Here is a 26,777-nt window from a genome sequence, read left to right as displayed (position 1 = left end):
GTCCACAAACCAGAATAAGAGTCTGTTCAGCTGATTTTAATGTTTTCTATTATGTTTATACTCCGTAATACAGTTATATATGATTTTTTAAAGGTTTTCTTTAATTCAGATTTGCTTACGTAAATCAAGTCGACTAGCTATAAATGATAGCATATGTTGCTAATGCTAGTTCACAAAAAAAAGGGAAAGCTAAAAGTCGACTCCACTTCGAGATACAAATTATTTTTATTGATTTATGAGTCCCTGTTATCAAAATTTTCGGGTAGCACTGGAAATAAACCAAACATTCTAAGAACTTTAAAATGTTGTATGAAATTTGTTTATTTTTTTGCGAATTGTAAAATAAATAATATGCACAGTCAGATATGGCTATTTCTATTGCATGATTTTACTATCTAAGAACCAAACCGATACGTATGCTGAATGTTTATTTTCTATCCGGTACGCTATATATAAAACCGTATAAGTCTTTCAACTCTACAAAGTGAGAAAGGTACAGTCAAATGAGCTCGACTACGGAATATCGTTTAACTTTCTCGAAAATACCAAATTTGTAGATCACTAACGGCTATCAAAAAAGTATATTGTAGTGTATAGTGTGTATATATAATATATACTTTCATATGCATCTGATTTTTACCCTATATAATGCTGAAACTTTTTTATTTAATCGTAATAAAATTTATGGAGATAACTTAGATTACGTAACTATTATCCGTGCCCTATAGCTTAGACATGCCCTTAGCCGGACAATAATTGCGTGACGGTGTGAAGGGAAAATCTAAAAGTCACGTTAACGTCCACAAATGTGCTTATGGCTGAATAAAAAACTTGGAAGGTTTTCAAGTTCTCAGTTTTTTGGTTTACCTTTTATTGTATGTATGATGGTTAGAGTATAAAAAGAAAAAAACAATTTATTTATTAGTGTATATGCATTTTATTTATATCCAATAATTATGAGTGATATTTTATACATCAAAATAATAAAGAGGTTTTGGCTTTTGTTAATTGTATGGATTAAGAAATGAAATTCATTCTTTGCCACACTGCAAAATTCTGTTAACTTATTTTAATTAAAATTAAAGAATGCGATCGATGTGCACATATTTAAAGCATATACGTAAATATACATATTTATATATATAGATATATTTGGTAAGTTGGGACGTCTAGCGCGTAGCTATAGCTCTTAAGGAATGTATAATGAAGTTTGGTATACTAAAAGAACTGCCAGGAATCACAGAGCAAGTAGGCATACATTTTGGACCTTGGCCCACTAGCCCTGCAAGACGGCAGTTCTAATTGGTGATTTATGATGATGATGTATATATGTGGATTTAGCATTACATTCATTGTAGCTCGTTAATATAAATTCATTTACTAAATGTGCTAGCTAGAGTTGTTTTTAAGATCAAGCTGTGCATTTTCCCCTATAATAAAGGGTAGAGAGCGAAAATTCGCGGTGTAACTTCCATTGGAACATAGGTTAGATAGAACATGAGTATTCTTTATGTTAATGTGCGTGTGCTTTATGAAACTATGCAGCTAAGGTAACTAGTTGAATAATCGCTCCAGTATACTCTGAATTGTTACTAGCGATTGATCCTCTAAAAGGAATGTGCGATGGTTGCCCTCGACTGTGTGCACTTCAACGGGTCTTGTGCAAACCTTAAAAAAAAAGAAACAAATGATTAAAACTAAGAAAATTTTATATTTTTAAAAAAGTACCTCTTTTAAGCGATAGTCCTCGTCCAGTTTGGCTGAGTTATCTGTTGGTTTGACCAATGTAACCTTTGACTTCAGCTTCAACTTTGGCTTGTAGTTATCAGCCAACTCCAACTTCCTGTAAAAGACTTTGGCAGCCATGCGAATCTAAACAGAAGACGAAATGAGTTGATAAATTAGTTTCTAATTTTTGTATAAGCCGTCGAGTGTCTCTTACAGTTTCTACGGGTTGTGTAATTTCTACACTAATTATCTCGGCAAACTTTTCTAATTTCTCCTCCCATGTAGGTATCACCAGTAGCAAGCGAACCAGCTGAAAAAGAACAGTATATGTTAATTATGAGTTTCAAAAATATCGAGAAATATAATTATTTAGTAACTTACCGCCTTGTAATCAATGTTGGCAAGCACAATTCCAAAGTAAGCCAGGCCATAGCTCTGCTTACTGTTATCATCATCGACGGTGTATCGTTGCTTAAAGCTGCTCGTAAACCAATTGACATAGGTGGGGGCTCCATCCAACATGATGATGCTGGCGATTTCATTTGTTTCCTCGAGCAGGCCCGCCATCACATAGGTAAGTAGGCATCCAAAGGAGTAGCCGGCCAATTTGTAGGGACCCTTTGGTTGCACGGTGCGCAATTGTTTAATGTAAAATTTCGCAGCAGCTTCGATGGATTCAAGAGGAACATTTTGTGTAAATTGCAGGCCATATGCAGGTACTTCTAGTCTCTTAGCAAGTGGTTGAAGCGCTGTTGTAAAGCCCTCAATGGGTGATATGAAGAAGATGGGAATCTGCTTGCTGCTTTTTGCAGCGAGAGTCTCAAGACGCACTATTTCTTCGGTCGGTATAAGAGCTGTGGTAAACACAACTTGGGTGCCATCACCCAATGGACTGGCAGTTCTTGATGAATGTACTGATGTTTTGGCAACTGCAGGCTCAGCCGCAATAGCTGGAGCAGCAACACTTGTTGCATTGGTTGCAGGCTTAACTTCGGCGCCACCATCCATTTGCTTGAGAGCTCCGAAAGTTAGCTGTCGAATTTCCTGTGTAGACAACACAATGTCAAAGTTACGTTCTAAGGTTTGTTTGATCTCGGCGCCCATCAGCGAATCCATGCCCAGATCGGCAAGTGAAGAGGCGTCCTGAATATTCTTGGTGTCACGCAGTCCCAAAATATTCGATATAGTGGCAATCAGACTGACACCAGCCGAAGAATCAGATTTGCGCTTCTCAGCAACAACCATTGAGGCGAGCACGGGATGAGGCTGTTGCAAGAACAAATCGATTGTCTGCAGGCATGAGGGCATACGTTGGGGCAATGTGCCTCCAATGACCGTATCATTGTCACCGAGATTTTCCAGCACCAAGCCAGTGTCACCAATGGCACCCCATTGAATTGCTGTTCCAGGAAAGCCGCTGCTCTGGCGCTGCTCACAAATACGTTCCATGGCTGAGTTGGCTAGACCATAATTGGATTGTCCAATATTACCACGGCCGCAGGAGACACTCGAGAAGCAGATGAAGTAATCCAACTCAGTGCAAATAGTGCGCGAGTACTGGTCCAAAAATTTGGTAGCTGTCACCTTGGGGTCAGCAACCGTCTTAAAATCCTTGGCCGTTTGATCTTCGATCAAAGCATCGCGTAGCACTGCAGCTAGGTTAAAGATGCCACCAACTAAGGCCAGTTTGTTGCTGCTTTCCAGCAACTTCTTCGCTCCAGCTGCTGTTGTCACATCATTGGTATCAATCACAACTTTCACACCACGTTCTTGCCAACGGCGTATCATGAGTCCCTGGTATCCAGTCTTCACACCCGACCTTGAGGTAAGCACAATGTATCGAGCACCACGCGACACCATCCAGTTGGTTAGCTCCAATCCAAAACCACCAAGGCCTCCAACAAGTATGTAACTTTTTTCAGGATGCATATAGGTGCGAGGGATTGCATTGATTAGACGAGATTTAGGTAACAAGGTCTTCTTTCCATCCTCTTCGTCACGCACTTTAATGACCACCTTACCAATGTGTTTGCCTGATGCCATGAAACGGAAGGCCTGCTCCACTTGCCTATCATTGAACACCGATGTTGGTAATGGGACAACAGCACCACTCTTGATTCCTTCGGCCACGAGCGACACTACTTGATTTTGCATTTCTTCCTCACCTTCCATAACACTGTCAAGAAGAATGCCATGGAAGGAGGTATTCTTCAAGAAAACGGACATACCCAATGGACTATTATTGCTTAAATCGAATTTTCCGATCTCCAGGAAGCGACCGTTGAGTCCCAAGCAACGGATGGATGCCTGCAGTTTTTCCTCCGACAATGAGTTAAGCACAAGGTCAACGCCTTTACCATTGGTTTCGACCATTATCAGCTGTTCGAAGGATGTGTCTCGCGAATTGCCAATGTTTCGGGCCTGCAACTTGGGGAAGCGCTTCAGCAGGAATTCCCGTTTTTCTTTACTACCGACTGTGGTGAAGACCGTCAGGCCATGATGTAATGCCACAGAGATGGCAGCCTGACCCACACCACCAGAGCCGGCATGAATAAGAATGCGTTCGCCTTTCTTCATTTGTCCGCGCACAACCAAGGCATAGTAGACGGTAGCATAGACACAAGGAACCGTGGAGGCTTCTTCCATAGTCCACTTATCAGGGATTTGCCACATCATGCGCTTGCTGGCCAGACAGGTGGTGGCGAGCGACTTAGCTGGCACCATGGCCATCACACGGCGACCGGTACTGTCACGTCCAGCAAACTCCAGACCAAGAACGCAATCTTGCTCTGCCAAATCGCCGGGCAGCGCATCAGCAGCCAGTTTGCCTGAAGATAACATCACGTCACGGAAATTAACAGGCGCATAGTAAACCGTACAGGTTTCCAGATCCTTCTTGGTTGTAGAATCGTCGACCTTGGCACCCTCAATCCATTTGAGCGAAGCCAAGTCACCCTTGACGAGGGCGTTCACGTAGGCATGTTCTACTTGTAGGGTCGCCTGCTGCGTCTCCAGTTTCAGATGACGGAAAGTGCCCCAATTGCCGTTCTTAAGTACATTCGAAATTAGATCTTTTTCCAGCTGCTTCTGATAAATAGGCGCTGTCAGTGAGAATTTCTCAGAAATTTTATCTTGAACAAAGACGAGGCGCACCAGCTTGCCACCGTTCTCATTCTTGACGCAAGTCATCAAGCCAACAGCACCGAAAAGCTCTTCATTCTGGCAAACAATATAAACATACTGCTCCTCTGTGGCCGCCACGCTGAGTGATTTCTTTAGTTCATCTACCCAGGTGAAGTTTTGTTCTGTCAACTGAACAATGGCAAACTTGCGAGTCTTCAAGTCAACCTTGCGACGAGACAGGACCAGAACACGGGTTCCTCCTAGGGTTTGCTCTTGCACAGGAACAAAATCAAACTTTTCCAAAAGGGCACGTCCTGTTTTGGTATAAGTGGCGACACTCTCTTCCAGAATGAGAAAGCCGGTGTCGCGTATACTGGCTATGCTATTCTCAAGGGTTTTTGTATCCGGCCGGGAGAGGACATCAATGCCGAAGACAAAGTGACAGTTCTGTTCTACGGGTTCTTTCAATACATCCTTGGACACAACGCGTACACCAGAGTCACCCAAAGAGGCGGCAATCGTTTCTTCATTGTTATTCGATGTGACCACTGCTACATCGCCAGTAAGCACAGGTTCACCCTCAATGATCTGCAGTAGATGATTGGCCACAAGCACGTCAGGATTGCGACCATTGGCCAGCTCAACACCCTTTAGTTTGACGGCACCGCTCGAGTTCTCAATTATCAGCTGAATGGCCACATCTAATGCATGCAAACGAGCTTTTTCTGTATTCTCATTCAACTCCGTTGTATTGTTATTCGCAACGAAAGTGTACCGCTCCAAAGTTGGAGGATTCTGTGTGCCGGGGCGACGCTGAGCCAGCGAGGCTTTCAGTCCACGCAACTCTACTCCACCGCTTTTGATTACATTGATTCTGTCGTACCAAGAGACAGGGAGGCCAACATCCGATTGGGACTCTTTGCTTAGTCCGTTTATCAGTTCCAAATGCTTCAGAGGATTGATGACAGCCTTTTCAATGCGTGTGGGCAAATACAGTTCACGCAAGTTCTTGCTGAGAATACTGAACTGTAACATCGTATCCATGAAACTAACCCAGTTATCCACCCATTGCAGATGTCCGGCTGAAGCAAATGTGTCCGAGTTGATGATGCCACGGAAAATGCCAGAATAATCGTATCCACGAAGACGCAGCTCCTTGTAGACATCATTGGTAACCAGCTGCTTGGCGACGGTACTAGGCGTTTGGGGCTCCAAAGGCAGTTCCTCGTTGCTAATGCTTTCTGGAATGCTAATCTTGCCGGAGACTGCCAAACTACCACTTTCGCATATCTCAAAGTTACCAGTACCATCGAAGAAATTAATTCCGAACTTGACGACAGCGTTCTTATTCAGAATAGTGGCTCGATGGAACACAAGATTCTCCATCACGACCGGCGTCTTGTGAAATTCACCACCACGCATTTTAGCAAAAGTCATCCAAGCGAGAGTCATATAGCCGGTGGCAGGGAACAGAATTCGACCATCAATGGTATGGCCAGCCAAGAAGGCATCCTCCTCCTTCGATAGATCCACTTCGACAATGGTTTCCCCCGACGTCGTTTCCTTGCCAAATTTGGCCACCAACCACTTCTGCGTGTGATCCCAACCAACCATAGAATTCAACATTGGTGTGCCCCTTCCAACTGGATAGGTAATGGGGCGCACCAAGCTAAGCACCTGCGGTTGCGCTCCGGCGGCAAAGAGTTTTCCTACGTTGCTGAGGAAGAACTCCACGTTATTTTCATGGCCGCGCTTTACTAAGCTCAAGTTGGTAGCATCTGGTCCTAAGGCACGCTTCAGAATGGCCTGTAACAGACCATGAGGTGCTATCTCAATGGAAATTGCGTTTTTGGGCACATGCTGGAGTGCCTCATGGAAGAGAACCGGAGAAAGCAGATTGTTCACGTGATAGGCAGCTGATGATTGCATGGCAATGGGAGTGCCCCAAGCGGATTCCGGAATGCTTGTGCTCACCCAACGTGCAGTGCGATTTTTGGCATTGGGAATAATCTTTTCGAGACTCTTGCGCAGTTTGGGTCCAGCATCTGCAATATATTTGCTGTGGAACGCGTAGCCGCTACTGTTTACTGCCTTGGCGAATATTTCTTGACCATTCAATTTAGCTACGAGTGCTTCGATGGAGGCATCTGGACCAGAGATCGTGCAGTTGTCCTCACTATTATGACATACGGGGAAGCAGTCACTGGGCACGCGCTTGTGAGCTTCATCCCAGCTTAGACCAACAGCTGCCATCTTGCCCTTCGGCAACTGAGTATCCAGAATGCTCTTGCCACGCCAATACGCAGCCAGCACCGTCTGCTCGGGAGTGAAGCAGCCATCGGCATAGGCACAACCCAGTTCGCCAACCGAATGGCCAACAATGCCATCGGGATGAATGTTCAGGGAACTCAACAGATCGGTCAAAGCCACTTGCATGGCAGCAATAGAGATGAATGAGTTGAGAATGTTCTCAAAGCTCTTATCTGTAGAACGGGTGAGTACATCAATCAAATCGATACCTTCCGGTTTTAGAACGTCGGCGCAACGCTGTATCGTCTTGGAAAATACATCAATCTGCATCAGATCTTTGGCCATGCTAGCCCACTGACTGCCCATACCGGAGTAGATGTACCACACTGGACGCTTCTCATCGCTAAAGTCCAGCACTTCACGTTGCAGTGATCCTTTGTTGCTCACCACGCTGTAGCCGCGGAAATAGTGTAATGGAATAGGTTTGGAGTGGATGTCATTGATCAGCTGCAAGTACTCATCGTCATTGGAGTGATTGGCTGTTGATTCCAGTAGGGTTTGTACCGCCTCAAAAGTGCGGCCAGAGGCGACAACTAACTTAGGCGAACTGTTGAGAGGTGTAACGGTCTTTGGTTTGGGATTCGATTTAAGGATCACGTGAGCATTGGCACCTCCAAAACCAAAGGAATTGAGGCCGATGATGCCTCCGTTCCAGGGCAAATTTTTGTCAACCACCTTCAGACGACCATCCAGAAGACCATATAAATCAGGATTAGGTTTGTTGTAGTGCAGATTGGCGGGAATGATGCCCTCTTCCATAGCTATTAAAATTTTCGCCACCGAGCAAACACCAGAAGCGGGTTCCGAGTGACCCATGTTCGATTTAACGGAGCCAATCAACAGTGGTGTAGTACGATTCTTGCAGAAGAAATCAGTAATGGAATTAACTTCTTGAGGATCGCCAACCTTGGTGCCTGTGCCGTGAGCTTCCACATAAACTACTTCATTGGGATTAAGACCAATTTCCTCATAGGTTTCGCGTATCAAACGGTTCTGCATACTTCCAATGGGATACGTGATGCCCTGTTCCTTGTAGCCATCTGTATTAGTGCGAACGTTGAGAATAGACGCATATACACGCTTGGCAGCCGAAGTTCTTTGAAGCAGCAAGACCACACAGCCATCGGAGCGAACATAACCGTTGCCAGACTCATCGAAAGCTTTGCAGCTACCATCCGGACTTAACATGTTCAGTCTCTTGAACTGTAACGACATGGTCGGCTTGAGAATAAGACCAGCACCGGCGACCAATGCATTATCGATCTTGCCCTCCTTCATGTCAGAAAAAGCCTGCTCCAGAGCATATAGCGAGCTGGAGCATGCGGTATCAATGCTGTAACTGGGTCCTTTAAAATCGAATGTGAATGAGATGCGATTGGCGAACATGGCACGAGCACAGCCGGTTAACCCATAGCCATTCACACGATCTGGATCACAGCACCAATGCTGCTCCGTTTCGGAAGTCGATACGCCAATGTACACACCAGTGCGAGATCCGCGCAAGTCCGTTGGATTTAGGCCGGCATCAATGATTGCTTCATGCGTCAATTCAAGCATCATGCGAAGCAAGGGATCCATGCACTCGGCCTGCTTCTGGTGCACGCCAAAGAATTGTTGATCAAAGTTCTCCAGATCAGTCTGCTTGATCTTTCCCATTCTGTCCGGCAGTCCATATAGACCTGTTGCAATGAAGTCAGACCTTTAGATTGTGCTAATGGCAATGGCAATAGATAGTAAGTGCTACACTTACCACGCTCCCAGCGTCTGGGATCATCGTTAACCATATCAACGCCCTCGAATAGATTCTTTTTAAATTCATCAATGGTGGAGCTCTCGGGCAATCGGCCAGAGAAGCCAGTAATAGCAATTTCATCATTTAACAGCTGCTGCTGCTGACGAGGAGCCGCATAGTGACCGCCGCCCAGGTCCAATTGAGCGGCAGTACGCGTCGCTGGCTCAGCTGTGATGACGTCATCGACAAAACGGGCCGGCATTTTGATATTGTCTATCGGTTCGTGAAAATTGGAGGTACTTGCTGTTATCTGGCTTTGTGGCTCCGCAACGGAGTCAGGTTGGTGCGAATTTTGTTGGTTTTTATTTCGACGCCGTCGCCGACGCAGTGCCCTTGCACTTTTAACTTTACTTTCTGCAGTCTGCGTGCTATTGTTACCACTGCGCTTGACAGAATCAGCTTGCTGGTCCACGACTTTCAACAGTTTTCAGCGACTGCAAAAACAAAACAAAAATCACCTATAGACGAAAGTTTTTGATAAAGTATCTTTTGTAACTTTAAATGTTATTAAATTTCTAGTCTGGATGCAAATATTAAAAATAACCTGTAGTATCTCAATCATCAGTTGGTTCTATGTCTTGCTATATTGGGCACTTTAAGCTGACAAAATTAAAAAAAAAAGAAAATTAAATTCTCAAAATTGATTTATGGTAAGTCAATTTTTTAGATCGGTGTATTTTTCCGGAAATGCCCATCGGAAATTTTTTGTTAAGTGTTCTTGTTGTTGACAAACAACAAGTGCTACAAGAGTATATAGTTACATAAAATTGCTAAGCAGTTCTATTTTAATGGGTAACAGCACTGTAAAATTTTCAAAAAATCCATTTTCTTCTGTTTTTGTTTAAAAGATAGTTTAACTAATCTAGAATACAGTTAAACAATAAATTTGGGGGAAAAACTTTTTTTGATCCTAAATTTGAGTTTTTTTCAAAGGAACCGTCACATGTAATGTAATGGCATATCAAAACTTTGAACGCATTTTACTCAAAACATGGTTTTTGAAATTGACACGCGGTATAACTCGAATAATTTTCAACATTTTTGCGTAACTTATTGACCATGTGTTTAGGTCGCGAATACACAGGAAATATCGTACCGATTTTTTAAAATTGACTGAACAATTTTTAGTTGGCGAAAAACTACCGAAATTATAAATGGAGTTTAGACTTTTTTGTAATAACGTTTACCATAATCACAAAATCAATATTATCAAAAATCCTTACGGTATTCTTTAGATAAATCGATTTAAATTAAGTTATTTTTTCCCCGACCGGTAGGTTCAAATTTACACCACTTGTGCTGCGTGTCGTGGAGGTCTTCCAGCGAAACACGTCTCAGTGCGTGGGCAATATCGCCGCCATTTTGTCTCTTTTGTTATATGAAAATAATTTTTTTGTACTTTTAAATATATGTTTCACAACATACCCAAATTTTCCCTCTAGTCAAAAAAACTTAAAAAAAAACGCTCGAAAGACAAGGGTTGCTGTGGTATTAATACTATTTTATAGTTTGTTAATTTTATTTAAAATTAACCAAAACCTAAATTTTATTACTTTTTACGTTTATGCATTAATTTTTTATTTTAAACAAAATTGATTTGGGTAACTAATATCTACACTGGTGGCAATATTAATAGGCGCGTCACTTTTCTGTTAATATACAGTTCTGCTGTTAATTTGATTGCCTCTCACAAAAAGCTTTTTAACGTATTGCTCTCTAAAGCTTAGCACCAGCCCGGCCGGTCATTGTGGAAAGTTAGTAGTGATTGAAAATCAGGTGATTTCTGGAGAAGCTGGACGGGCGTGCAACGACGGCTGCTTGTGGCGTGATTAGTGAATGCGCAACACTACCGGTATACGTATGTATATACATATATAGAAAACATACTGCCCTTAGAAAGCATAACAGTGTAACGTAAAACATGTTAGCATTGGGAAGTACCTAGGGTTTTGCATCAGGCTGCTACCAGCAGCAGCTGGTAGCTCACTCACACTTATACATCGAGTGCGCTGCTTTCTTATTCGCCGACAAAACTCGTACGATGTGCAGAATGAGAACGGCACAACAAAAAGAAAAAGAGAATTAGGCAGTTAAAGTTGAACCGGTGGTTGGCAAGTAGTATAGCGAATGAGGCAAACATTGAACAGTTCTATCTTACTTGTGTGAATATGTACATATGTACATTAGTTTGCACACATACATATGTACATACATAAGTTGTAGCTGGATAAGTGTTTGGCAACAGTTAAACGATAACAGAAAGCTTTCTCTATATGTACGCTAAACTTATAAAGAAAACAAAACAATAATTGTGTTGCGTAGGTTATGTACATATTGGTTTTTATAAGCATGATTATTTTAAGCATAAATTTAGTTAGTTGCTTTTAATCTTTTTATCTCTAACCAAACAAATCACATACACATTTATCAAGCGTGTTTGTGTATGCCGGCTAAACATATTTACGTACATACAATAGTGTTTATGTTTACAATACAGTGAGAATGAGACAACCGAGACAGAGAGAGAGGGTATCAACGAGAAAACATTGCGATAGCAACAAAAGAGAGACTGGACTCGGCATCACTTTGCAAGCCAGCCGGCAACACATACATATGTACATTTCAACGCACACAGGCATACGCACGCATTGACATGAGCATGACGCCTGTTCATGAGCAATTTGTAGAGTGAGATAAGGTGGCGTGATTTCCCCAAGTTCATTGAAGTAGTATTTATACATTTTTGTTAGTTTTGAGTCGCATCATCATCTCATTTGCTTTGCGTTCGATTTTTGTTCTTGATTTTCATGGCTTGTAGTGCATTTGAATACAATCAGACAGTCCAATATCCTTTTAGATTAATTGCTTACGTACTGTACAAGATAAATATCTATACGGATTGTGGGAGAATTCTAAAATTGCGTCATCCGATACCCAAATGTGTAAACAAAAGAGTCTACACCAGTATTGGCTCTTAGCCTTACAACCCCAAACACCCATCACAACCCATTTACTCATTATATATTTATGCACTTAGTTCTTTTTCCACAATTATCGATTATAGGGGCATTTGCACCTGGTGCTAGAATTCCGAGTCCCAGCTACGCATCCAGACCACTGTGGTATGAGGCGTGCGCCTCAAGTTCATTGTCAATGACAAGCGGAAAATTAAATGGGGCGATTACTTAAATAAATATACATATACGTACATATATACTAAGTAAAGTGATACTGCGATCTCAAGTTATGTTCTATATGTATATACATATATACATAGACGGTTTTCTCTGGTGCTCTTAGGCAATTAAAGTTGAAATAATTAATGATTGATTTGGTGGCTGTTGCTTGGCTCGTTCCTTGGGTCTAATAGAAATCGTATAAATGGAGATACTTTCAATTAGCAGATGAAACCCTATTAAGTCAAGATAACACTGACAGTGAAGCCCATAAATGTACATTCTAGTTTAGGTTCTCTAACTTTGGGGAATTTGGACCCTAGGTATTAACAAATATATTTGTTATGCAAATTATTAAGATATGGGAGTCTTTTCACGCTTTGCTATTTGTAATAATATTAAATATAAGCACAGGCTTCGGTATGTCAAAGATTGCGCAGCTGTTGTAAAATGAGATAAAGTTAAAATTTGAACCTCTATTCAGTCTGCTAATTTGCTGATCACTTTTAGTAACAAAATATTCGATTTCAGACTTGTTTCAAATACAGTACACCTTAATTGTTATTAAATGTCCATTTTGTTGTTAAATTTAGGATGTCAATGTGTTTAATAAACTCGCATCGTTTCAATAGTATTTTCACTTATAATTTTTTTTTCACTATTTCTTCTCTTTTTTTAGATTCATTCACTCCACTGTTTTCAGAAACAGAAATCCATATACATGCAGACGTAAATTTCCATTTGTGTGTGTGCCAACCGAATACATACCTAAAAATCAGGCGATTCCTCGACAGCTGTTTTTGTGAGTCAAAAGCAACTTGCACGGGTTCTTTTGACTGGTGATGGGAGCGCTAAAAGTCGATGAGCAGTTTTTGGGCAGTCGGTCCTTACTGTTTTCCAAAAACGTACGACAGAAAGCTATAAGTTGCAATATAAATTATGCAGTTTTAACCAAAACTATTACTTCGTTTTTCGTCGAACACTTTAAAGAACTTTGCGGTTTCGAAATATTTATGTTTTGTTTTTATAGCTCTAGCCAGAACAAACTTTTGCGATAGACTTGAATGTAATTGATGCGAAACACTTGTAAAAGGGGTAACGGCTAATGGCAAACCTACCGGGTTATTTTGCGCGATCTAACGACAAAATATGAATTACGAATAGTCGAGGCATCAGGTGAGCGCTGGGCTTATATACGACAGCAGTGACTTCAGCGACGCTTGTGAAAGCTTCTCTTTTGCTGTGCGCAGTGAGAGCAAGAGAGTCGACATTTGCAGAAACGCCAACGGAGGCAAGCGAGATAAGCATAAAAAGCTCATATTTTGCTGTTAACATTTTCCATTATAGGGCTGCTCATTTACAGCCGCTGTTATTTATGCCCTTCGTAACATATTATGTTGAGTAATATTATCAGAATTTAACAGCAATAATAGTTAACAGCCGTTACTTGCGTTTGATGCGTGATACTTTGGAAATCGCAGACATCAGAATCAGACCACATTTTTTAAATTTATAAATACAATCACATACACACATTTAAATACAAACATGTGCAAACACAGTAAGTGTGTACATATATATGTATGTATGTACTGAAAAATTTTATATGAAGTGATAGACAAAACCATAAACATTAGTGGGCTGATTAATAGTCGTCCCATAGATGAATGGTGCTGATAAAAAGTACTTGTACTATGAATGTGTTTAAAAAGTGTGTTTTTTTTTAAAGTTTTGCTTATCAGAAATATTCTTATGAATTTTCCTAATGAATCATCGGTAGAACAATAACATGCAAGGTCATAACAGAAAAAAAAAACAATTTTTACTTTAATTAAATTTAATAAGAAACTTAACAATCTAATGTATTGTGGCTTTTTTTTGGGGCATACGTGCTAAGCTAAAACTATTATGTCAATAAAAGTAAACGCAATTAATGGCACTATTTGTGTAAAACCCTCTCGACGATCTGGAATGTTTTGACCGCCTTTAGGAAGGTTCGGTGTGTTCCTTCTACCACATGCATATCAATTTGGGCACTGCAAATCTATGGAAATAAATTAGTTTTTATATTTTCAATTGTTTGTAGTTGCATCGCTTACCTCTTTAAGACCATAGTCATCTTGCGACATTATAGCATTATTTTCCGCCGATTTAATAAGTACCACATCGCTGTTAAATTGCTGCACTCCTTGGTAGCTCTCAGATAACAGAAGTTTCTGCTTGAACATACAAGCAGCTTTTTTGATCTATGAAAATAGTTGACATAAGAAATTAGGTTAACATTAATTAATAGAAAAATACTAAGTATTCAAGTGTTCTTTAAATACAAACTATGTTTAGGTTTCTTCCATACAATTGTAATTGTGTATGGACCAAATGCAATGCACTTACCACATCTTTTGATTGTTGAGTGTATGTTGCTAAGGTATCCGCTAGTTTATCTAACTTCAAGGTCCACGTCTTGTGTCCGTCAAGGATCTGAAGAAGCTGTAATAGATTTATATTTTCGAAATATTTCAATGTAGTTAAAAACTTGATGTTTATTAGAAAACAAGTCATTAAAAAAAAAGAAAAATGTTTGTAATTTAATTTTACGAAAGACTTAGCTCTATGTAATAATTACTAAAAACGGTTTTATAAAAAGCTCAAACCCAACTTAAATTTTTCGCCAATCACACAGACCTTATTGTTTGATTGTAACATTTAAACTGATCTGTAAATGTGCATTACATTCCGGGAATATATATTACAAAATAATTAGAAGCATTTTAATTTATTTATTATTATTATTTTTTTTTATAATTTAACGTATAAACATAATATTACTCTATTTTGAAAAATCCCATGAGTAAACTAATATTCCAAACAGAATTAGAATTTTAATAAAAGTGAGACGGCATTATTTGGATGGGCATTATATGGACTTATAATACATATAATTGGTATCTGCTAAGAATGAAATCAACTTACCTGATTGTAGTCGACATCGGCAAGTAGTGCTCCAAAGTAAGCTAGTGTCATGGATTGCTGCCTATTTAAATCATCAGTCTGCTTCTTGGCCTCCTGAACATATCCACTCGCCATAGTGGGGGCACCGTCTAGCATAATGACTTTCACGTTAAATCTTAGCTGTTCCAAAGCCACACCAATTGCATGGGCCAGGAGACAACCATAAGAGTAGCCCACAATGTTATAAGGGCCTCTTGGTTGTATTTTCTGGATTTGTTGCAAGTAATACGCGGCACAAGCTTCTATCGAGTCCAAAGGCACCTGTTCTGTGCACTGGAGTCCATAGGCTGGACAGCTAAGCGAAACAGCAAGTGCCTCAACCGCTATTGTGAAGCCCTCGATTGGTGCAAGGAAAAATACGGCTGGTTTACTAGACTCTTTCGTCGCCATGGAATGCAGTCGCACAAGTACGTTTTGGGGTAATACTTCCTTGGCGAATACGTTGCGGGTTTCATCACTTTGGTCGTCAATGGTCGTCGCATTTGAATGATTAGTAGCAATCACATCTGCAATTGTCGATGTGGCTGTAAGTTGTTCTTGTGCCGCAGATGAATCAATGTGTCTCAAGGCACTGAATGTCAACTGACGGATTTCCTGAGCTGACAGAACCAAATCGAAGTTTCGCTCAAGTGTTTGCTTTATCTCTGTGCTCATTAACGAATCCATGCCCAAGTCAAAGAGTGTCGTCTTGTCCTGAATACTATTCACATCGCGCAAACCCATTATTTTGGCGATTGTTGCGATGAGACTTTGACGGCTTGATCCTTCCGCTTTACGTTTTTCGGCTAGCACCATGGATGCCAGCACAGGATGTGGTTGTTGCATAAAGATATCTAAGGTGTGGAGGCAGCTGCTCATTCGTTGGGGTAAGGTTCCCCCAATGACAGTATCGTTATTGCCCATGTGCTCAATAATAAGCCCTGTATCACCAATCGCTCCCCATTGTATGGCTGTACCTGGATACCCCTCCACCTGACGCTTCTCACAAATACGCTCCATAGCTGAATTCGCCATGCCATAGTTTGTTTGACCCGGATTTCCACGCCCAGCTGCCAAACTTGAGAAACAAATAAAGTGCTCGAGAGCCGGACACATGCTGCGTGAGTAATGATCAAGGTGTTTGGTTATGGATATTTTGGGTGCTGCAACTACCTCAAAGTTTTTCATGGTTTGATCATCAAACATTGAGTCTCTAAGAATTGCAGCCAAATTGAAAATACCCCCCACCATCGCGATTTTGTTGCTGCTCTCGAGCAGTTTCCTACATCCCGCATCTGTGCAGACATCATTTGTATCTATAACCACTTTAACACCGCGTTCATGCCAGCGTTTAATCATGAGGGCTTGATATCCGGTTTTCAAACCAGAATGAGAGTTCAAAATAATAAAACGCGCCCCTCGATTTACCAACCAGTTGGATAACTCCAAGCCGAAGCCGCCTAATCCTCCGACTAGTATGTAGCTTTTTTCGGGATGCATATAGGTACGAGGAATAGCGTTGATTAGTCGCGGCTTAGGGAGTGAAAGTTGCTGCTCCTCGTTGCGAACCTTAACGACAACTTTGCCAATATGTTTGCCCGATGCCATGAAGCGGAATGCCTTCTCAATCTCCTGATCGGTGAATAGCGTAATGGGTAAAGGTAAAACAGCTCCGTTCTGAATTCCATTTTGCACAAGCGAGACAATATGCTTCTGAATTTCTTCATCACCGTCCATGACACTGTCTAGCAAAATGCCATGGAACGACGTATTCTTTAAGAACACAGACATACCCAATGGACTATTATTACTCAGATCAAATTTTCCAATCTCCAAGAAACGACCATTTAAACCTAAGCAGCGAACCGATGCTTGTAGTTTATCGTCAGACAGTGAGTTTAGGACCAACTCTACACCTTCACCTGAAGTTTCGTTCATTATCAACTGTTCAAAGGATGTGTCTCGCGAGTTTCCAATATTCCGTGCCTGCAGCTTGGGGAATCGTTTCAGCAGAAATTCTCGCTTCTCTTTGCTGCCGACTGTGGTAAAGACCGTCAGTCCATGATGTAAGGCCACGGAGATGGCAGCCTGACCCACACCACCAGATCCAGCATGAATAAGGATGCGTTCGCCCTTCTTCATTTGTCCACGCACTACCAAAGCATAATAGACGGTAGCATAGACACAGGGCACTGTAGAAGCTTCTTCCATTGTCCAATTGTCCGGTATGTTCCAAAGAAGATTTTTGTTGGCCATGCAATTCGTAGCTAAGGACTTGGCGGTAACCATGGCCATGATCCGTTGGCCATGCGAGTCACGACCTGCAAATTCCAGGCCCAACACACAATCCTGATGAGCCAAGTCTCCTGGCAGTGCATCGACTCCTAACTTTCCAGATGCCAACATTATGTCTCGAAAGTTAAGAGGAGCGTAATATACTGTACAAGGTTCCCATTTACTTTGATTTTGGATTTGATTTATAGTACGGGGACTTTCGATCCAATTAAGTGAGGAAAGGTCACCTTTAATTAATGTGTTGACATAGGCTTGCTCTACAGTTAGCAGTGGTTGATGAGCCTCCATAGGAAGATGACGGTAGCTACCCCAATTTCCGTTTTGGTGAATGTTTATCGATAAATCCTTATCTAACTGATCCTGATAAAAAGGATCTGTAAGTGCAAACGGCGGTAATCCAGAATCTGGGAGCATGTACAATCGTATCTTTTTTCCAGGATGCTCACGTTTCAGACAGTTTACAAATCCTAGAGCTCCTGTACTAGGTTCTCCATGAGCAACTAAGTAGATACGTTGATCTGCTTGGGTTTTCGTCAACAAGCTCTTGAGATCGGCCATCCACTTAAAATGATCATTTGTAAAATGGACAACTGTGCATTGAGAGTGATCTTTAGCGATAAATCTTTTAGCAAGGACCACGACACGATCGTTGTCATATGCGTGCTCTAGGACAGGCAACATCTGCAAGCGTTGTAACCGTTCCCGTCCAGAGATTTTATAAATACTTGCATTTTCCTCTAGCAGAATGAAGCCATTTTCCAGCTTAATGCTTTCCATTAAATGTTGTAAATGGATATCCCCCATTGAAGTTGTAGACAACAAATTGAGAACATAGACAAAATCACATTGTCGCTCCACTGTCGACACAGCGAGATCCGCCGTAATGACGCGAACTCCAGATTCCTGCAATACTGTACGCAGTTCTGATTCATTATTACTGTCTGGTGTTGCCACAATTATTTCGGCAACCATTATTGGTTCACGCTCTATAATATCCAAAAGCTTGGGACCAATGAGTGTCTCTGGATTACTCCGTGCGTTGACAATTTCGACGCCCTTTATTTTGGAGGCACCTCCGCTGTTCTCAATTATCATCTGCATCGCTACAGTCAACGCTATAAGCTTGGCACGTTGTTGATCCCCTCGAGGAGCTGTTGCCTGATTGTATGGTGTAAAGGTGTATCTCTCTAAGCTCGCTAGACTTTGATTGCCGGAGCGACGTTGTGTTTGTGCCGTCTTTACGTTGTGTATCTCAACTCCGCCACTCTTGATCACGGATATGTTGCGATACCACGAGACGGGCGGCTTTTGCTGATGGTGTTTCATTATCTCGAAATGTTTGAGCGGATCGATTAGAATGCGCTCAATTGACGTGGGTACGTGTAGTTCTCTTAAATCGTTGCTGAGTATACGGAATTGCAGCATGGTGTCCATGAAGCTAATCCAGTTATCCATCCACAAAAGGTGACCGGACACCGCCTGAACGTCAGTGTCTATGATGCCTTGGAAGAGTCCACTGTAATCGTATCCACGAAGGCGTAGCTCCTTATAGATATCCTTTGTGCAGAGCTTAATCACACTGGCACTACCAGGTAAGTCTGGCAGATTGAGCTGTTGTTGCAGTGGGCTAACTATCAGCTGAATTTTTCCTGATGCAACAAGAGTTGTACCCTCACTGACCTCAAAGTCACCTTTCCCGTGGAAGATGTTGATGGTTAACTTTACTGCTGAAGCGGCACTCAGTCCCAGAATGGTAGCACGATGGAAGACTACATCACTAAAAACAACCGGGGTGCGTTGATAATCTCTATCCTGCTGCTGAGCCAGCATCATCCAGGCGAGCGTTATGTAACCAGTTGCCGGAAATAAAATGCGTCCATCGATCGTATGACCTGCCAGAAATGTATTTTCTTCCTTACTTAGATCAAGTTCGATACTCTGTTGGGTGCCCTGTCGGCCACCCTTGAACTTTGGATAGCTCCACTTCTGCCGGTGATCCCATCCAATTAATGAACTCAGCATGGGCGTGCCTCGTGAGACGGGATAATTCGTTGCTGATGATAGCGACATATGCAATAGTTGTGGCTGCCCACCAACCGCATATAACTGACCAATTTGACTTAGTAAGAACTCCATATTGTTGGCGTGACCGCGCTGCATGAGACTGACGTAACTTATCCTCGATCCAAGTGACCGCAGAATAGCCCGAAATAGTCCATGGGGAGCAACCTCAATAATAATGGCATTTTTCGGAATATGCCGTATGGCTTCATTAAAGAGCACCGGTGATATTAGATTGTTGATAAAATATGCTGCAGATGCCGTGCGACATGCCGGAGTTTGCCAGTCTTGCTCTGGAACACTGGTACTTAGCCAACGTTGAGATCGCTGTTTAGGTTCTGTAATTAGGCGCTCTAGATTTTTTCGTAGCATTGGCGCCGCATCAGCGATATATCTGCTGTGAAAAGCGTAGCCCCCAGAACCGACAGTTCGAACAAAAACGCCTGATTCCTGTAACCTCTTGATGGTTGCATCCATAGCTGTAACTGGCCCAGACACAGTACAGTTATCATCACTATTGTGGCAGACAGCATAGCATTCCGGTGGTAATTGTTGTTTAATTTCATCCCAACTTAGCCCAACGGCTGCCATCTTTCCCTGCGGTAGTCCTGGTGTGTCAAGGACGCTTTTTTCCTCGCCAATAAGCTGCAAGTACAGTTTGTTCGGCTGTTAGACATCCGTCCATGTATGCTGCTCCCAGCTCACCGGCGGAATGTCCAATTATTCCAGCCGGCTCAATGTGCAATGCCTTTAATAGATCCGTCAATGCAACCTGGACGGCAGCAATCGATACGAAAGAGTAAAGCATATTATCAAAAGTGGATTCTGTTGACCCAGTGAGTACTGCAATCAAGTCAAAGTCCATTGGAGCGAGTACTTCAGCACAATGTTGAATGGACTTTTGAAACAAATCCAACTGCATGAGATCCTTGGCCATACTAGCCCACTGGCTCCCCATGCCAGCATATACAAACCAAATCGGGCGCTGTTCCTCCTCATACGGAATAATCTCCATTTTGGAAGCGACTGAGCTACTAACGATGGCAAAACCACGATAAGGATGTAATGGAATGGGCTGGGAATGAATGTCATTGATTAGAGTCAAGAACTCGTCATCGCTCCGATATTTGACAGCCGATTCCAATAGCTGCTGGACTGCTGGCTCCGTACGGCCGGAGCAGATGACCAGTTTTAATGTCTTGTTTCTTGTGATAGGGATTTTGTTTTTTGGCATGCGACTTGAGAATAACGTGTGCATTGGCACCACCAAATCCAAAGGAATTTAGTCCAATAATGCCACCCTGCCATGGTAGATTACGATCTACTACCTTGAGTCGACCCTCAACAAGAGCTGGTACGGCAGGATTTGGTATGCGGTAGTGCAAATTCTTCGGAATAACACCCTCTTCCATGGCTATGATCATCTTAGCCAGTGCACTCACGCCAGACGCTGGTTCTGCATGACCCATATTTGATTTTACGGATCCAATCAGTAGTGGAGCCGTACGCGAGGGACGGCAGAAGAAGTTGCTCAACATATTCGCTTCTTGATCATCACCTACGGGTGTGCCACTACCATGAGCCTCAACATAGACTACCTGATCAGGGCTAAGGCCAATTTCACCGTATGTTTCGCGCAGTAACTCCTGCTGCATGCGACCATCGGGAAAAGTGACGCCTTGTTCCTTGAACCCATCCGTGTTTGTGCGTACGTTAAGAATTGAGGCGTATATACGTTTTGCGTGTGTAGCGCTTTGCAAGAAGACTACGGCACAGGTGTCGGCACGGGCGTATCCATTCGCCGCGGAATCAAATGTCTTGCATGCACCGTCTTGGCTGACAATACCCAAGCGCAGAAATTGTAGAGCGAATATGGGCTTTAAAATAAGATTAACACCGGCGACCAAAGCGTAATCGCATCGGCCAGCTCGCATATCTGTATAAGCATGTGAGAGAGCCACAAGTGAGCTGGAACAAGCGGTGTCAACTATGAAGCTGGGGCCCTTGAAATCAAAGGTGTAGGAAATGCGATTGGCGAACATGGCACGGGCACAGCCTGTTAAGCAATAGCCATTTATGCTGCTCGGCTCCATGTTGGGAATTTCATGTTCAGTCTCTACAAATGACAGTCCGATGTAGACACCGGTCCGACTGCCTCGTAACTCAGAGGGATTGATGCCTGCATCTATAATAGCTTCATGTGTCAACTCCAACAGCATGCGCATGCAAGGATCCATAAGTTCCGCCTGCTTTTGGTGGACACTAAAAAATGTGTCATCGAATTTCTCAAGATCCTCGTCCCGCATCTTAGCCATACGCTCTGGTAGACCATAAATGCCTATTGCACACACAATCACATTAAAAAAATTTACTTTGAAGTAAATGTGTCATTATATTTTAACTTTTACGTCAATTTACCTGCTTCCCAACGCCGCGGATCGCCTGTGACCATGTCGATGCCATTTATCAGATTCTGCTTGAATTCTTCTATATTACTGCTTTCCGGAAATTTACCGGAAAGTCCCGAAATAACAATGTCACCGTCCATTACAGTTGCGTCCTCATTTGTTGCTTTTTGATTTTGGATTTTCTTCTTGTTTGGCATTGTAAGCTTTAATTCAAATATGGTTCAGAGTCCTATTCCTTGTTAATGCTATAAGACCGTTTTATTTTCAAGAAAACAGCTGTATAAATACTGTGTTCATTACAATCACAAAAGTTTCATTGACTGCAGTTTGCTTTCGTAGGATATTCACGTCATAAGATGTGAATATATAAAATACATAACTCTACAGAATTATATAAAATTCTCGAACCTAATCGTAAGAAGAAGCCTAAGACAAAATTTCAATGCGACTAATTTTAAGGATTTGTGCACGAATGAAGTTTACATATACATTTATTTGCACCCAAAAAAATATATACGAGTATATTTAAAAAAAAAATATTTATTTATACGTCGATTTGTATATGATTTGATAAGGCAAATGGCAAATTAACAAAAAAAAAAAACAAAATGAACATACCATCACTAAATTGAGTAGTTTTAACATTAAACATGCTAGAAAAATGTTTGTGTGAAACTATATTAGTTTTTTATTTTTCACTTTAGAGTTAACTCGTATTTATTGCAATTCGTATATATCGTATTTATCTTTTTTAATTCACTCATTCCAACTTAATGATTGATTAAAATTAATATTCGTTATGTTTGAGAAAACAATATGTTAAATTACTAAGAATTTTTTTTATTTTGATTATATCTAAATTTTAAAAGCTCAATATTTGTTGAAGTAGTATTTATATTCGTATTCAGTTTTACAATTTAGACACTATATCTCTTGTTTAGAATTTCCATAAGTACGTATGTTCCATATGCTGTAAACATGATTTGTATCGAAAATGTCTTTTGGAACTTTGGATATGCAATGGTCAAGAATCACAGAATTGAAAACACCCCACATTCTAATCGAATTGTAAAGCAAATGTCTTGAACTTTGCTAAAACACAACTTGAAACAAACAGTTTTTATGAAAAGTACACGACAGTCAATTGTATATACGATGGTTGATTGCATATATTAATTTCACTCACGAAGCAGGCACGCTTTGAATATATCCTTTTAATTTGAAGAGCCGTTTATAGTGTAAGCGAAAAGGATATTATCGTACGCGGATTATTGAATTGATTCTATTATCTACGATATTATTGATCCGACTTGATCCGACGGCACACTGAACGGGACGCGTACTTTTCACATTCATTTTATGCTCTTGGTCGGCTTAACTGCATAAATAATTGCCTATATCCATACTAAATACTAAGCTCGCCACGCTCACGAACTCATAACAACTGCGCCACAAAACATTGAATAATTCATTTTCATGCTAAAATATGCATCACAATTCGAATCGAATCAAATCAAATCGAAGACAAACGCAAACTGCGACGCGCTGCAGGAACCAGGACAGGTTACATTACACAAATGCCCCAAGTTAAGTAATTATTTTTGATCGTGCGACGCCATATTGACCCAATTGCTATTTGCCAGTTCAATAACTTCAAAATTTAAATTGTTCAAAATTAACAAAACATACATAACTTTATTGTCTACGGGCACGAACACTTCGTTGTTTTACCGAAGTCACGCCAAGTTTTTTGACCCGTCCACCTGCGGGACCGCGCAGTTCTGGGTGGACAAGGAGGCTTGTCGCATTGCGCACTTTTTTGGCTTTCCCTGGGACACTGGCAATCCTTCTAACCCGAGCTGCCTTAATCTATAAATGAATGTTCATAACAAGTGCTGAGATATTAGATATTTTCGTCCCTACCGTTCTTGGTAAACCCTTCATAACTTTGCGAGAGTTTTCTGGCGACAATGTTGATCCCCCTTGGACCGAAGCACTCGCTGTCGGTCGGAATGGTAGCCGCACTCTATTATCTTCTAACGAGAGAAGTCCTATATTCATTCCCAGTTCGATAGAGAATTCCACTGCACGCTGTACTGATCCAAAAGGTCTTATCACGTCTTCCATGACCGCATCCTTGACACGGTCACATAGATCCTCTGTAGTAGAGCCTGATTAAAACAAATAAGATAATTTTAAAATTAAAGATAATTCTAGATTCTAAAGAAAGAGTACTTATTTAGTCGAACTCACGCAAGTCAGGATTGCGACCAAGCAGATCTAAAACATATGGCAGCAACGATGTTGTGTTAATTTCCATTTTATAATAAAACGTTAATCTTTACCAAAGTCACAGTTATTAGTAATATTTAAATTTGTTATGACTATTTGAAATTGTTTGAAATTTCAGTTCGTGTTTCTTGATTTACGTACGATTTGTTTGTGAATATTTATTGAGAAGCTCCGTCATCATTTACAGAAAATGACTTCTTTTTCATGAGCACTATGACTCAAAATACTTATCATTTTTTAATTGTTATTGCACAATCTCGAACTTTTAAGCGCAAAAAATGTAGAAAAGCATGCATTAAACGAAAATCGGAATCAAATATACGGTGGAATCTAATATTGCATATTGTAAATTTCAAGTTTTATGCTGACAAATATACATATTTACTGTTGGAAATAGCAGTAAACATTAAGTGTTAGAAATTGCATTTTAGAAATGATCGATTAATGATATATCGGAACTGATGACGAGTTTGAAGTTAAGAGAGTCGATTTCACGCGCATCCCATGGAAGTTAATTAGTATTGAGATCATAAAGTGAGTGACAGCAATAAAGAAAAGGCTTAAAACTAAAGTACAAAATTGTATTTGCTTGTGCGGTATAATACCATATATTATAATCATATATTAAAACTATCTATTTAAATAATTACTAATACAATTGACAGTATAAATGAAAAGAGGAAACACAATCTGAGCTCCCTAAAGTTAAATTTAAAATTTAGGAGATTGTGGAAGATTTAACAAAACCGTTTTACTATGGTAAAATACGAAAAGCAGAAATTAAAAATAGTTTTTACTCTAGTCGAGGTTGAACTTAAATACTTTGTAAAATCTACTATAACTGGATTCTAAACCAACAATATATTAAACTAGACACCGTCTACTACACACGGTGATCTTTTGATTTAAAGTGTATTTATTTAAAAATATGGGTAACCTTTTCTTTTCTCTTTTATTTTTTTGTACAGACAAAAAAACTCAGATTTAATGGGGAATGAAGACCATTAAAAAACAGAGGTTTGATAGTAGTGAAAATAATTTCCCTAATTAGAAGTAAAGTTTTCCAATGTGCGCTGTGGTGCCTCTAAAAAACAGCACAGATCGATGACATAGATTCTATTTGGCTTGAAGGTAGACAAGCCCCAAAATTTTCCTATCGACTTCGACTAGACGTCTGCAAGGCCACAGCAACAACGGCTAGTTGGGAACAAGTTTGTAGAATCCCGGGAATAAAGCATAACAAAACGAAAACAAAACAAAAAATAAAGAATATAAAACGCGTGCTTGAAGTGAGTTCACCTGATCAGCGGGCGTTGCTGATAAAGTTGGCAACAGCAGACGGCAGAATACTAATTTTGGTAAGCCTTGACCTTGATAAGGCGATAGACCGTACATTGGGGAAATGTCTCATTAAACATAGCTACGGAACGTTGCTAACACATGCGAGAGAGATGTGATTAGCGGTAGAGCGCCGCGTGCCGCGTGCCAAGTGGCCCGACAGTCAGCGGCTATTACTGATAAGTGATAACTCAGTGAATGGCCAGTCAGCCAGACGCTGACACGAAATTAGACCCGCGGAAATTTACACCACATACAAAAAAGGCCACAAAAAGCGTGTGCCGGCTCGAATTTGTTTTGATTGTTATTCGAACTAGCATTACTTTAGTTTCATTCTTGATGATAATGAGCATTGTTGTTTGTTCTCATCGCTGGTGCTCGGGAGTGCTCATATTTATTAATGTATTTTTATGCTTTTATGATCTGAATAATTTTGTGATTTTGTATCCCGAATACGTCCAATTGCCCTTGGGCATTTGATGCAGTTGATAGCTGGACTGACGAACAGACAGTCAGATGGACAGAAAAGTCGCTGATAACGGTGCCCAACACAGTATAGCTTTAACGCTTTTCACGGTTACTTAAAGGTGAGCCAAAGTAGGATTTGTGATTACCTGACCACTACACAATTGCAGCACACTAAACCGCATACGTCAGAAGCTTTAAAACTTAGTCGATGAACCTCAGGCTTGTTGCTGTGCTGTTTACGGCATTACATTCTAGCACTCATATATTCGAAACACAAAAACACTTGCGTCACTCTGTCCCTACAATTTTTTGAGACGTAAACCAAAATACGGATAAGTTTGGCTTTTGTAACCAATGTCTCATTTCTAATCACCATGTTATTTTTTAAAACAAGTAAGAAAACTACCGTCTAGTGTGTTCGGTTGTGAGTTACCCATTTTGAATAGCAATTCTACCAAAAAAAAATTATATCGCTCAATCTTATAGTCTCTGAGATCTAGGACTGGCGGACAGACAGATGGACAGAGCCTGATCAAGAATATATATACTTTATGGGATCAGAGATGCCTGTGACATAAATTTCCTGCAGAATATAATTATTAAACTTATTTTAAAATTTTGAACTTATTTACAAATTTTCTTTTCCCCAATGAATTTGCTCTGACCCCTTACTTGTTTATGTTTATATATTTCCTCGTATTGCATTTGTGAACAATTGATACGATTTACGCCAAAAAATATACAAGACTGGATTCCATTTTACAAAACCAGCAGTTGTAGTACTTACCAGCAGTCCTA

The 26,777-nt window shown here is 40.9% G+C and overlaps 3 protein-coding genes and 1 long non-coding RNA gene across 5 annotated transcripts; 1 reads left to right on the top strand and 3 right to left on the bottom strand.

Annotated features, from left to right (window-relative positions):
* Positions 1-914: 914 nt before the first annotated feature.
* LOC132787672 (fatty acid synthase) lies at positions 915-13,282 on the bottom strand. Of its 2 annotated transcripts, none has more exons than XM_060794914.1 (6): positions 12,898-13,282; positions 8,912-9,411; positions 2,110-8,840; positions 1,943-2,038; positions 1,729-1,872; positions 915-1,668 (listed from the first exon to the last, which is right to left on the bottom strand). In XM_060794914.1, the coding sequence occupies exons 2-6, from the start codon at positions 9,153-9,155 to the stop codon at positions 1,555-1,557; spliced, it is 7,329 nt and encodes a 2,442-aa protein (XP_060650897.1). In that variant the 5' UTR covers positions 9,156-9,411; positions 12,898-13,282; the 3' UTR covers positions 915-1,554. The 2 variants fall into 2 exon arrangements, with proteins under 2 accessions (XP_060650897.1, XP_060650891.1); XM_060794908.1 differs by having other exon boundaries at positions 8,912-9,387.
* On the top strand, positions 10,702-13,019 carry LOC132787751 (uncharacterized). Its single transcript, XR_009632579.1, has 2 exons — positions 10,702-10,811; positions 12,809-13,019. It is a non-coding gene; the product is annotated as an uncharacterized LOC132787751 (long non-coding RNA).
* A 637-nt stretch (positions 13,283-13,919) lies between the features above and the next one.
* Positions 13,920-23,215, bottom strand: LOC132787682 (fatty acid synthase). The gene is given in 8 exon segments (XM_060794926.1): positions 13,920-14,173; positions 14,229-14,375; positions 14,521-14,616; positions 15,100-20,103; positions 20,105-20,684; positions 20,686-21,811; positions 21,892-22,126; positions 23,068-23,215. Coding segments are annotated over 7 exon segments (7,245 nt in total). The 5' UTR covers positions 22,079-22,126; positions 23,068-23,215; the 3' UTR covers positions 13,920-14,068.
* Positions 23,216-23,540: 325 nt separating this feature from the next.
* Positions 23,541-24,331, bottom strand: LOC132787724 (uncharacterized). Its single transcript, XM_060795007.1, has 3 exons — positions 24,135-24,331; positions 23,805-24,052; positions 23,541-23,750 (listed from the first exon to the last, which is right to left on the bottom strand). Exons 1-3 carry the CDS (start codon positions 24,199-24,201, stop codon positions 23,577-23,579), a joined length of 489 nt encoding a protein of 162 aa, XP_060650990.1. The 5' UTR covers positions 24,202-24,331; the 3' UTR covers positions 23,541-23,576.
* Between the last annotated feature and the right edge of the window lie 2,446 nt (positions 24,332-26,777).

The sequence above is a fragment of the Drosophila nasuta genome, chromosome 2L, assembly GCF_023558535.2.
Source record: "Drosophila nasuta strain 15112-1781.00 chromosome 2L, ASM2355853v1, whole genome shotgun sequence".
Classification (NCBI taxonomy): Eukaryota; Metazoa; Arthropoda; class Insecta; order Diptera; family Drosophilidae; genus Drosophila; species Drosophila nasuta.
This window is presented reverse-complemented; position numbering and strand designations above follow the sequence as displayed.